The sequence below is a fragment of the Dasypus novemcinctus genome, chromosome 4 (genome assembly GCF_030445035.2).
Source record: "Dasypus novemcinctus isolate mDasNov1 chromosome 4, mDasNov1.1.hap2, whole genome shotgun sequence".
NCBI lineage: Eukaryota > Metazoa > Chordata > Mammalia > Cingulata > Dasypodidae > Dasypus > Dasypus novemcinctus.
The window spans coordinates 57920998-57934388 of NC_080676.1; the positions used below are offsets into that span (position 1 = coordinate 57920998).

Below are 13391 nucleotides of genomic sequence, written 5' to 3' on the forward strand. Positions count from 1 at the left end.
GGTTGAATGGGACCTCATATTGTTTTTTTAATGTAATATTTTTACAAAATCAATTAAAAAAAAAAAAAGACTTCAGCATCAAACTCCAACATCAACACTCCAACATTGAGAACTCTCAACTCTGTCCTTTACCATGCCTTTTATCTGTGAGTCCCCACCCACCAAAGGGCAGGCACTCAATGCCCTAATGACATGGCCTAATTAAAACCCTAATCATAACTCAGTCACACCCAGGTATAGACCAGATTCCAAACATAATCCAATATCTGTTTCTGGAATTCATACCCATATCAAACGGCTACACTCCACCCTGTGAATTCAAAAACACATTACGATATTTGAAAAAACCTTAAATCAGTAAAAACGCAAGTATTAAATCATATCACAATCAATTTAAAGAAATACATTGTGTCTTGGAGCAAAGTCCTGTCTGCTACAGACCTCTGAAACTTACAAAACGAATTTATTGGTTTCCAATACACAAATGGACAGACAAAGGATAAACATTTTCATTACAATAAGGAGAAATTGGGAGGGAAACATGTTACGGGTCCTCTACAGTTCAGTAAATCTGCAGGGCCTCTTCCATTTGATTTCAGTCTGGGAGTCATTCTTAAGATGATGGTTTCTTCTCCTTGGTGCCTTATGGGAACCCACCCATTCCACAGGCTTGCCCAATGGCCATATTCTTGGTTCCACCCTCATTAAGCAACAGGGTGTCCACCAAGCTCCAGACCTCTCCCTCCAAGAGTGTTGGGGTGATTGCCACACCTTACCCAATCTTTGGGTTAGAGTCTTAACCCCCCTAGTACAGTGACATGAAGACAACATTCCCTCTAACCTTTGGCATACAGGCTCAATTCTCAAAGAGCAATGAGTTGACCACCTGGCCTTCCCTAACCTTTGGGAGACAGGTACACTCCTCTCAGACCTGTGGGGTGTTGACCTTAATCTCCCTAATCCTCGGGGAATGTGCTCCACCCTCTCTGTACCGTGGGGCAGTAAAACTCTTCCAGAACATCAGAAAGGAATATCCACCCTCTTTAACTGCTGGGGCAAACTCACCCCCACTATACACATGGGTGGGATTCCTCTCTTGGCCCAAGGTGATGTCCTAATTCCAGATTTCAGCTTCAGTGGTTTTCCTCTTAAAGCTGTTTCTCCTTCAATCTCTCCTTTCCATGTCCCTTTTAGTCCAAGCTGACAGTGGTTTTGTTCATACAGTTCTCTCAAAAAGTCTGTTGGTTTAGCATGCAGGAAGCAGGGGTCCAAGCCATCAGACAGTAAGAGTTTCTACAAGTCTTTCCAAGATAACTGCATCTTCAATCCTGATTCACAAGTTCCAAGTTTAGTTAAGTCCTCCAATGGGACACTTTCATCTGGGAGTTGGTTTCCTGAGGCTTGGAATTTCCAGAATTAATTTCTGTTTTCTTTGTGCCTGACAGTTCAGTCCTCAGTATATCTCTCTCATCTAGCATTTTGCTATAAGCTATAAGCAGAAGCCAAGCTGCATTCTCTGGCTATACTTTGGAAATTTCTTCAGCTAAATGCCCAGGTTCACCATTTTCAAATTCTACCTTCCATAAAACACCAGGAGTTAATCTTGCTAAGTACTCTGTAACTTTAACACACAGATCGCCTTTCTTCCAGTTTCCAATAGTAGTTTCACCATTTACTTGTAAGGCATCATAAAAAGTCTGTTTAGCATCCATATTACTATTAACAATCTCTTCAAAGCGATCTAGGCCTTTTCCATCAAGCATTTCACAATTCCTCCAAAAAATATCCATTGCCCATTTATAAAACAGTTCCATCATTTTGGTAATTGCAAAAGCACTTCCCCACTCCTTAGTACCAAATTCTGTAATAGTCAGCCAAAGGGGTGCTGATGCAGAAAACCAGAAATTGGTTGGTTTTTATAAGGGGTATTTATTTGGGGTAGGATCTTACAGATTTCGGGCCATAAAATATAAGTTACTACCCTTACCAAAGTCTATTCACATGCTGGAACAAGATGGTTGCTCATGTCTGAGAGGGTTCAGGCTTCCTGGGTTTCTCTGGGCTCAGCTCCTGTTTTCTCCACAAAGTCAGCTGTAGACTATGAGGCTCTCTAGGCTTTGCTTCTCTCCACAAAGTCAGCTGTAGACTATGAGGCTCTCTAGGCTTTGCTTCTCTCCACAAGGTCAGCTGTAGACTATCAGGTGAATGGCTCCATTCCTCTCCCCGGGCTCCAGCTTAAGACTTCAGCATCAAACTCCAACATCAACACTCCAACATTGAGAACCCTCAACTCTGTCCTTTACCATGCCTTTTATCTGTGAGTCCCCACCTACCGAGGGGCAGGCACTCAGTGCCCTAATGATATGGTCCAATCAAAGCCCTAATCATAACTCAATCATGCCCAGGTACAGACCAGATTATAAACATAATTCAATATCTATTTTTGGAATTCATAACCATATCAAATTGCTACAACCACTCTTTGACACAGGAATGATGAGGGTGGGAAGATATACAAGGCAATTCCATGGAATCATTTGGTTATTTCCTTAGGTTTATCTCTGCTGTCAACAGTGTGGTCAGAAAAGTGGGAACTAACATGGAATCCAAACACCTGGTACTACCGCACCACCAACTTGCAGTAAAAATACTTCCATTATTGAATTACATTAATATTCCCCACAAAAGAAAAATGTTTCATTAAGTCTTTACTATTCAACTTTGGAGCTTGTTCCCAGCAAAACAGGATTTAAATGGACTTTTTAATGCATCTTAATTATGCATTAGATCAAAGAGAAGAAAAAACTTTTTTTTTTTTCGACAAATGGAGGAGAGTAAATAACAGCTCAGCATCCCATAAAACAAACTTAATTTTTTTTTCTAATTTCTGTAATTAAGTTAAACCAAGAACTACTGGAGCACACACAATAGGAGAAAACGTAAGTATTAGAAGGGAATTTTTTCTAGTTGTTTTAATTATGAATCCATCCACACAAGTTCAACATCTCCCCTTTACAAAACCAGGTTAATATTGGATTTCAAGTAGAGAGAAAAGAGGTAGCCTCTGGAGGCCTCAGGGATACAGAATGTGACGTTGAGCACCTGTGATAAAGTTCTATGAAGCCGAGACAAAGCATCTCTGACATCAGATTTGAGTTGTTTTTGTCAGTAAACTCAGAACCGGATGGGGAGTGTGGTTGAGAGGGTGGCACCCTGATGTGGAGTGAGGACATCTAAGGAACAGTCCAGGCAGATGCCCTTGGGGAAGATCATTATTCTCTCCCTGGATCTGCTTCAGCAATCAGAAAGTTGGAAATTTCAAGATTTGCTCCTCCATAATTTAATAAGATTATACAAAACTGTCAGGATAAACTGGCTAATGTACTGGATATAAAGGCAAGTTGAAGTCTTATGGGAAGAGAAACCACAGAATGTACATGAAAAGTCCAATTCTGAGGAAAACGTGGTAGAAAAGCCCTTTCCATTTGGTGTAAAATCTTTAAAGTTCTATCAGCTGGGTCATCTTATTTACACCCAGGCTGGCTTCCTCTGAATGAAATTGGGATAGAGTGCTATTTCCTCATGTTTTAATCATTCTTTCCTCACAACTTCCTTCTCCTATGTGATTTATACTCAGAATAATAGCTGGGAGTTTCCTGACCTGCAGATGGTTCCCATGATATTCATTTGATTTAAGGGAATGTATTTCCAATAAGGGGAGCTGACACATGTTTCAAGATAAAAAAGAAAAGATCAGAAAGATGTCCCAAAATGACTAAACAGATTGCTCCCCCTAACTTTACTTAGTTGAAGAAGGAAAACTTATTGCCCAGAAAATGGTCCCTTCTCACACACCTCTTAAGCCCACAATGTGGTTCCTAAATACCACTTGAACTAGGCACAGGATTAAGAAGAGAGCACCATGGAGTCCCAGAGGAAAGTAACAGCATCGCCGCCCAGGACTGCTACAGACCTAGTTGGGCTCAATTTCCAAGATAATGCCCAGAAAAACACCACTAGGAAAGGAAATAAAAAGATCCCAGGTTTTTTGGTTTTGTTTTTGCTATAAACTTATTTTATTTATTTATTTAAAAAAATTTTTTAAATATTATATATACCCCCCCACCCTCCTCACCCCACTCCTCCTCCCTTAACAACAATCTCCTCCATCATCATGAGACATTCATTGCATTTGGTGAATACATCTCTGAGCACCGCTGCACCTCATGGTCAATGGTCCACACCATAGCCCACACTCTCCCACAGTCCACCCAGTGGACCATGGGAGGACCTACGATGTCCGGTAACTGTCCCTGCAGCCCCACCCAGGACAACTCCAAGTCCTGAAAACGCCCACATCTCATCTCTTCCTCCCATTCCCTACCCCCAGCAGCCACCATGGCCACTTTCTCCACACCAATGCCACATTTTGTATAAAGTTGATTATGACAAGAAAAGGAAAAAAAGGTCGTGTCAGCTGCCAAGATCTCAGTAAACAGTATGTTAATAACCAGGTGAAAATGAAAAAAAGAGAAGAGAAAGAATGTAATTCTCAGACTGCTTGAACACCAATGATGGCCCACCAACAATGTCCACATCTTAATTCCCGGAATCTGTGACTGTGTTAGGTTATAAGGCAAAAGAGAATGAAGGCTGCTAACAGGCTGATAGGAGATAAGGAGGCTATCCTGGATTATCTAGGTGGGCCAGTGTATTCAGAAGAGCAAGTCAGAGTGACTCAATGTGAGAAGAACTCAACCTGCTGTGGCTGTTTTTGAAGATGGAAGAAAAGGGCCAGGAGACAAGGAATGTCAGTGGCCTTTTGAAGCTGGAAAAGAAAAGGAGAGATTCTCCCCTAGGACCTCCACAAAGAAAGGCACACAGGCCGACATCTTGAGTCTGGCCTGGTGAGACTGTATCAGACTTCCGACCCACGGAAATATAAGATAATAAATGTGTGCTGTTTAAGCCACTAAACTTGTACTGCAAAATCTAGAGCACTTCAAAACGAAAAACAGCTGGATTTATTATTATTTTTATTTTAGGAGGTGCTTGGTATTGAACCGGGGACCTCATTCATGGGAAGCAGATGCCCAACCACTGAGCTATATCCGCTCCCAAGAGCTGGATATTAATTAAGTCTCCAGTTCCAAAGAGATCATACAGTTACAGAGGATGCTTTTCCTGGAATGCCTGGGATTGGCTGCTGGGAATTAGCATTAATCAGCTCCTGAAAGTGCAGAACCAGCCTCTGGATACACTCTCTTGGTTCTTCTTTCAACTATTGGGATTAAGGAGTATACAATATGTATTCGTTGGGCCACTTCTGGGATCATTGATATAAAATGGGGTTAGAGTCTCATTGGACCCATTTTAAAAACATGTCAAGAAGGAAAATCTTTAAATCTTTCAATATTTTAATAATACCATGTATAAATACTTTCTCCCTGCCCATATACATTCTAGTCCCTGAATTTCCGATATGTCCAGAGCATGCACCAGTCTCAACATTCGGGATTCCCAGGGATATGATCCACAGGAGATGCTGTAACTCCCCAAAATGCTAAGGGGTTGCTTGGAATCTAGAAATCCAGGTTTGCTGAGTGACTGAAGTTACTTTCCCCAGAGTCAAATTTCTTTATAATAGATTATTCCTGTAACTTTGGCACAACATCTCCCACCTCTTCTACCTTTGTGATACTGTGCCTGCCTTTTGTGGGAAATGCTCCAACATTTGCTGAAGAGCATATTGGACAGGGGAGAGGGTGTAGCTCAGTGGTTGAGCACCTGCTTCACATGTACAAGGTCCTGGGTTCAATCACTGGTACCTCCTAAAAAAAAAAAAAAAAAAAAAGCATACCGGATATCCAGTGACTGCTGCCAGGTCCACAGCCAACTCACAAGACTTGATCAGATCCTCCATCATGGCCAAAGCTTGCTGCAGTTCAGCTGAGAATGCTGGATCCCTGGTCCTCTTTGACACATCCTGTGGAAACCAAAGTGCCTTCTTGGAAATCAAAAGGTATATTATCTTGCAAGTGAAGAAAGAAAACAGGCCAGCAAGAAGGAGCAACTGATCCAGCCAGCACTAAAGTGACTGAGAAGGTAGGTACATTTATCTGTTTCCCTGCTCCAAAAGAATGGTGGCTGAAGATATTTGCTGGTTTAAGTATATGATACATAGATGAGCAAATCATCTACCAAAGTTTGTGTACATTTTATTACTAATGATGTTCACAGAATCATTAACATTATATTTCTACTATATATATATATATGCATACAGAATTCAGATTTTTAAAACACAAGGAGGGGAGCAGGTGTAGCTCAGTGGTTAAGCACCTGCTTCCCATGTGGGAGTTCCTGGGTTCAATCCCCTGTACCTCCTCTAAAAAAAAAGCACAAGGAAAACTGGCCACTTTAAATTGGTTTCTCACCCATACATATCCCTTCCCCCAAGGGGCTTATTGAAAGGTACAGTCTGAGTATCATATTCCTATATTTAATGTGAAAGTCTTATTTCCTATGGGTAAAATTATACTTAGAACCATCCCAGAGGGGGATATTTGTAAATCCCGTAGAGGTGAAGAATGGGGGGTTTTCTAACAATTTCCCTTGAAAGCCATAATGGATCCATCTGCCACAGTGAATACCCCCAGCTCTGCCCTCCATCCTCCTCTGCTTCCCTAGCCCTCCTCACATTCTACCAGTGTTAAAGATGCCAGAAAGAAAAGCCAGCATGGTCTGTGCCTCCCAGATATAAAGACTCAGCATTAAGCAGAAAAGTAACATCTTCATTAAAGAGACCAGGTCTCATTACTACGACACTGACACTTAGGATGTCATAGGGATGGTTGTTGCAGCTTGAAAAGGCTTTTGCTTGCTGTTTCAGTATTTTATTTCCCTGCTATCTACATGACATATTTATCTGTTACCCGGCAAATGCAAACAAAAAAAGATTGTGATTTCTTCTCTGTGTTTTAACACATCAACTTGACAACAAAAAACACTGTTTTCTCTCCAAATAGCCCCACTTCTTCCTCTCCTCTACAGCACAATGTAGTCCTGAGACAGTATATTTTCTTCGTCTCTGCTGAAGCATTGGGTATTAGCATCTCTGGATCAGACGTATGAGTGACAGGGCAGATGAATAGAACAGACCATGCTGCCCCACTGAACACTGTGCCATGGTCTTTTGCCCTCTCACTCGTATTAAATACGCTTTAGCTCTGGTGGAAGACAAGAGACTCTCATCTGAGTTCATTTTAACGTCAACTATAAAGGATTAACAGTCTTTATACCCGCCATCATCCTTCTCACCCAATACTTAAAACTCGCTCCGTTTCCTTTTAGAGTCGTAATGGCTCTTTCCCCCTTCCTCCTCCCACACACGCATTACCGGTGGCGGCTAGTTTTACATTGTGTTATGCTGGCCTCAAACTAATAATTAAACTCCTTTAACTGGGGCTAGCTCCCCTTGCTCCATACCATAAAAGAATTATTATCTGTGCTTTGAGCTTTTTCTAATTTCAAGCAATCCCCACCACACAGAGGGGGGGAGTGGGGGGCGGCATGCAAACGACTGCCTCTTGAGAGCTGTACATGCCTCAAGTTTTTCTTGTTAAAACCAGAAATTCAAAAGGAACCCTGCAGCTAAGCCACAAACTTCTGCCTAACCTGGTGGTTTATGTTAATATGACCACTATTTCCTCCAATATTTCCTCCAAAGGAACCTTGGTGACCTCTCTCCCTCCCTCTCTCTCTCCCTCTTTTTCTCTCTCTCTCTCACTCGCTCAAACATGGACACACATTTGGAAGGGAACAGGGAAAATGTTTTTTCCTGAATGTGAGTTATAGGATACATACTTACTTTAGAAAATGTAGACAATGAAGTTTATAAACAAGGAAAATAAAACTGCTGTAAACAACCCAAGCCAGAGGCAAATAGCATTAACAGTTAGTTATATATAAACATTAATATTAGATATAGAGTACCTTGGGAAGCAGGTGTAGCTCAGTGGTTGAGCACCTGCTTCCCATGTATGAGGTCCTGGGTTCAACCCCTGGTACCTCCTAAAAAAACAAAACGAAAGGTAGAGAGTACCTTGACTGAACCTCCTTCTAGTTCACCTGGGTCTATCTCCAAATCCTCAGGAGATTCAAAATTCAGCAGACTCTGCATTAACATAGAAGCCGCATTGAAAATCAAGAAGTATAATGCCAATTAAATCTACTGTGCAAACAATCTTCAGTCAGCTAAACTGACTAAGGATGTGGATACATGTGTCCGTTTCTCACAAGAGGGAAAAAGTTAGCAACATATACAGCACCCTGTTTTTTCCACATGCATAAAATCATATTGTACACATTATCTTGTAGCCTGCTTTTTATCATGCAACAATATATCAGGAACGTTTTCCATGACATTATATTTTTTTCTAAACTATTGTTTTTAATTATGGCAGAGTGTTGCATTCAATAGATAAACCATAATTAAATTAGTCTCCCCTATTGTTGAACATTTAGGTTGTCTATAATTTTTTACTATCATCAATATCATCTTTTGTGCTTTTTCCTAAGGATAAATTCCTGGAAGTTTTAATGCATTTTTAAAAATTCTTTAGAGAAGGGTTGTGTTTCTGCCAGCTCTGCATGAAAACCTGTTTCAAGAGCCCCTTGCTTACATGGGGTATTATCATTTAACCAAAAAGTCTTGCAAATTAAAAACAAACAATTCAATACTGTGATGATTTGAAGCTGGATGGACCCAGAAAATTATGTTCTTAAAGTTAATCCATTCCTGTGGGTAGAAACCTATTGTAGGTGGGATCTTTTGATTAGGATACTTCATTTTGAGCATGGCCCAGGGGGGTTCTTTTATAAGTGGGATGAATATGGAGAGAGAGAGAAAGCCCCTGACACTGGAAGCTGAAAGCAATGAAACTTGGAAGAGAAGGGAGAGGCCAGTGGATGCCGCCATGTGTCCTGCCATTGACAGAGGAGTCCAGGATGGCCAGCATCTGGTCTTTGTGGGGAATGGATCACCTGATGATGCCTTGATCTGGACGTTTTTATGGCCTCAGATCTGTAAACTTGTAAGCTAATAAATTCCCGTAGTAAAAGGCAACCCATTTCTGGCATATTGCATTTCGGCAGCCTAGCAGACTAGAACAGATTTCATTGTTGTTTTAATTTGAATATCTCAGATAATTAGTAAGGTAGAACTTCAAACGAGTTTGCTATTAAAAGTTTTTCCTAAACTGCCTATGTCCTTTGTTCATCTTATTACCAATTTCAAAGAGCTCATTAGGTATTAAGCAAACTGACCCTCTGTCATATTTATTGCTAATATGTTTCCCAATTTGTCATGTGTCCTCTTTAAAATGGCATGATATACCATTATTATCCTTTTCTTTTATAGTTAGAAAAGGTTTCCCCACACCAGGAACCTATGATCCTTTCTAAACAATGAGGCAATTGACACAATGCCAAGCTCTTTCAACCAATTTTTGTAGGACAGGCAGAATAAGCAGCATTCCTCAGGGCAGGTAACACTACAAAGCTATTCCTTTCTCCACAGGAATGCCAAACATTTGACTTGCTTTTCCAGGTGTACACAAGTTTAGCTCTGGGAAAAACTGGTCTGCCTTGAGTAGCCTCCCACACTTCTTGCCCAGATTGTTAAGGGATATTTTATGGTGCTTCTACCTGGTTTCCTCAGAGAAATGAAGCTAAGAAAAATCACAGCACTCTTCTCTAAGCACTTGTAACATGCATTATCTCATGGAATGCTCCCAACAGGCCTACCAGGAAGGTACTATTATTATCCTCATTTTCAAGGGTGAGGAATTTGAGGCAGAGTAAGGTTAAGCAACTTGCCTAAGTTCACACATCCTGGAAGTGCTGGAGCTCAAATCTGCACCCAGGCTAGCCAACTCCCGAGTCTGCATTTTTATTTATTTATTTATTGCCCTCCCCCCATTGTCTGCTGTGTCCATTCACTGTATGTTCTTCTGTGTCTGCTTGTATTCTCATCAGGCAGCACTGAGGATCTGTGTCTTTTTTGTTGCATCATCTTTCTGCGTCAGCTCTCTCTGTGTGTGGCACCACTCCTGTGTGGGCTGCGGTTTTGTGCGGGGCAGCTCTCCTTGCGCAGGGGCCACTCCTTGCACAGGGAGCACCCTTACGTGGGGTCATCCCTGCATGGGCCAGTACTCCTTGCGCACATCAGCACTGCACGTGGGCCAGCTCACCACACAAGCCAGGAGGCCCTGGGTATTGAACCCTTGGACCTCCTATATGGTAGGCGGATGCTCTATCTGTTGAGCCACATCTGCCTCCCTTAGAAACTGCGTTCTCTAGCTCTCTTGTATGGTACAGAACCTTGCTATGGTGTAAACATCGGCTCTATGGGAAAACTCAGCCTGGCAGAACCCACTGTAGCCAAGGCCGAGGGTAAAGACCACCACTTCTGTTCTTCTCCCTCCTCCCTGGGTCCAAAGTTCAAATGTCAGTAAAGACAGGAAGGTTGGAGGACTATGTGGCCCTAAATGAACACTGCACTGAACATGCTCATGAATGCTCCTCACAGAGGGAAGTAGTAGATCAACAACGCTTCCAGTGTTATATTATAATATAATATCAAGGAGTCACAAAAAGCTTCCTGGAGGCCTGCCCTGTACCAAGCACTCTACTGCATTACTCACTTGCTCCTCCCAGCAACCCCAGGAAGGAGGTTCTATCTCCACTTTATACATGAGAAAACTGAGACCTAAGAGATCAAGTAATCCCACAACTGGTAAGCAGCCGAGCAAGTAGATCTAAGGCTCGCACAAACTGCTGATGGAAAACTGAAAGGGCTAACTCTGAGGGCAGAATGTTGGGCACTTACCCTCCCTGAGCCTCAGTTTCTTCATACTTCAGAGCCTTAATGGCAGGTCTGATGGTAGGGATTAAATTTTAAAAAGTGTATGTGGGAAGGTACCCGGTAAACTGTAGGTGCTTATTATTATTTTTTTTAATCATTAAGTAATCATAGCCATTGGTCAAGAACCACTTAAAATGGCATATATTTTAATGACATATAAAATATAACTTATAGGGATGGCTCCAAAACTTTCCCTCAGGTTCACATGTGGGAAACCAACTTTGATAGATTCTTGACCTGTTTAGGGCGTCTGGGACAGCTGTTCTGCAAATGTGCCGTTGTCCGTGACTCACCAGTAAGGAGAATAAAGATCAGAGAAAGAGAGAACCACTTAGGGGTTCAGAGAGAGCAAACCTCATTCAGTTATGCTGTTCTTGGGGGAAAGACCATAAGTCCATGGATGGAAGTGAACCTTGTAAAAGGAGAGAAGACTCCAATTTTGCTGTCTCCCTTCCATTATTTTAATACACATAAGATAGTGACTTTGGGAGAAATAACATCTCTTCTCCAAAGCTCTATTGCCTCATCTATAAAATGGGGCAGATGATATCTTACATCTCTGAGAGCAGAGACTGGGTCAGATGGTCTGGGGATGCTCTGGCCACCTTCCCCACCTTCTCAGCTGCCAGCAGTGTGGCTGTCCCCAATCCTGTTGCTGCCAGGAGCTCCTCCTTCCCTAAGCCATGCTCTTTAGAGATTCCTGCCCTGGGTTGGGTTTAGACTAGTCAGGCTCCAAGGTTCCATCCAATTCTATGATATTTTGGGTCTTACTCCTCACCAAGGAAGGCTCCCTTAGACTTGGAGGGAAGAGAAATCCTAAGGAATGGACATATTGCCATCCTTGGAAGTCCAAGTCACAACCCTACATGCCTAAGGAAATGAACACAATAGCCAAGGCATCTGATTTTCCAATGCAGAAAAGCATTGTTTTACTGACTTTACCTTCAACAGCATCTGGTATTTTATAAGTCTCTGGCTTGGTCTTCTAAGATACTTAAAAAGGGGGAGACTGTGATCCAGTTGGCGCTGGCATACCTTTGAAAGCCAAAGAGAAAAGTCATAAAACAAAACAAACAACACACGCAGAGCACTAAAGTGGCAGCATTTAAATACCAGAAAGGAAATGGGTTCTTCATGAACAAAACGGGTAGCTCTGTTGAACACTTTCATAATGATCATATTGATAATGAGTTGTTCAGTCCCTCAGGAGTAGTACGTAAAAAGAGAGAAAGAAGCAGGGCCACTTATTACTTTTAGAATGTGTGTCCAGTAGAAGACAGTGGAGGCATTTCAGATCCTTCTGAAAAGGAGGCAGCCCATCTTCAAGGTGGGGGTGGGGGTGGATCTGTGCAGGTAATTTTGAGCCTGGAGGTTTGTTGTCGTCATTCCAGGGAGCCCCAAAGCTCCATTTTCAAAAACTCTCCTGGAAGAGGATCTTGACTTTCTCAGCAGGCTACAGTTGCTCCTCATAAGCTTGTCCATAGGGACCCAAGGCAGCATTGAAACTACAATGTGTAATTTCCAAATATAAGAGGCTTTTAATAAATATAAATCCCTAGCCCCAATTCCTCTGACTGGTTCATAATTTTTATTTCCTTAAAAATTTGATGCATACAAGCATTTTCCGGGGAGAACAATTTGTAGGAGACTTTGTATTATTGACATTACCCCAAAGTAAGCGCAGTCTTGACATTCTTGCCAGATTGCCCTTGCTCGGGGCAGATTCTTATGGTATTTAAAATATATTTGAAGATCTTCTTTCTGGGTGGGAGAAAATGAGAACAAATTACAAGTAGCAGTTTTCAGTAAGTATACAGGATAATACAGTTTATTCTTTCATTCAACAAACCCGAGTATTTCCAAGGTATGAGGAACCAGGAATGCACATAGACAACCTTGGGTTGGGGTGTGTGCATGATGGGCAAGTGAGCTGCTGGTTATAAATCCCCATAGCACTAAACACAAATAAGATCCTTCCTTCCCCTGCTTTTCATCCAGGACATCAACACTCCCCCAAAGAAGTTCGCCAGAAAGTGATAGAACTGACAGGAAGAAAAAACTGATGGCTGATGGCCCCTTGATTCTCCCTCTCTACTCTCTCATTATTGTGGTCATCATAGACACCAACTCTAAACTCAAAATGCCAATTCTAAAAAGAAACCTAAGAAACAGCTTGAAGGAAACACTCCAGCAGGAAAATGTGGCAGTCTGGGCAAACACAGGCCTAAGTCATTTAGGCAACACCCAAAGGAGCAAGTTCTGTCTCAAATGCCACCTTCAACCCGTAACACAAGACCTTCAAAATAGGAAAAGTTATAGGATTATTTCAGAGCTGAAGACCAAGAGGAATTCAAAGTGCTTTGTGACCTGTATTCTCTTTGTCTCAAAGATCTCGAGAGCTAGGCACACATCTACCAATATCCTAGAGAGCAGGGGCACGCCACAACTATGAAGTCAGCTTGCC

The 13391-nt window shown here is 41.9% G+C and overlaps 1 protein-coding gene across 4 annotated transcripts in view; it reads right to left on the reverse strand.

Annotated features, from left to right (window-relative positions):
- The window catches only part of MCF2L2 (MCF.2 cell line derived transforming sequence-like 2), a 330371-nt gene that overhangs the window by 26274 nt on the left and 290706 nt on the right, over positions 1–13391 (reverse strand). For all 4 annotated transcript variants that reach the window (XM_071214651.1, XM_058295404.2, XM_004464613.4 and 1 more), the window contains 4 exons: positions 12596–12688; positions 11870–11962; positions 8105–8176; positions 5861–5986 (listed from right to left, as the gene is read on the reverse strand). In XM_071214651.1, the coding sequence (XP_071070752.1) occupies positions 5861–5986; positions 8105–8176; positions 11870–11962; positions 12596–12688 (384 nt within the window). The remainder of the gene's footprint in view (positions 1–5860; positions 5987–8104; positions 8177–11869; positions 11963–12595; positions 12689–13391) is intronic.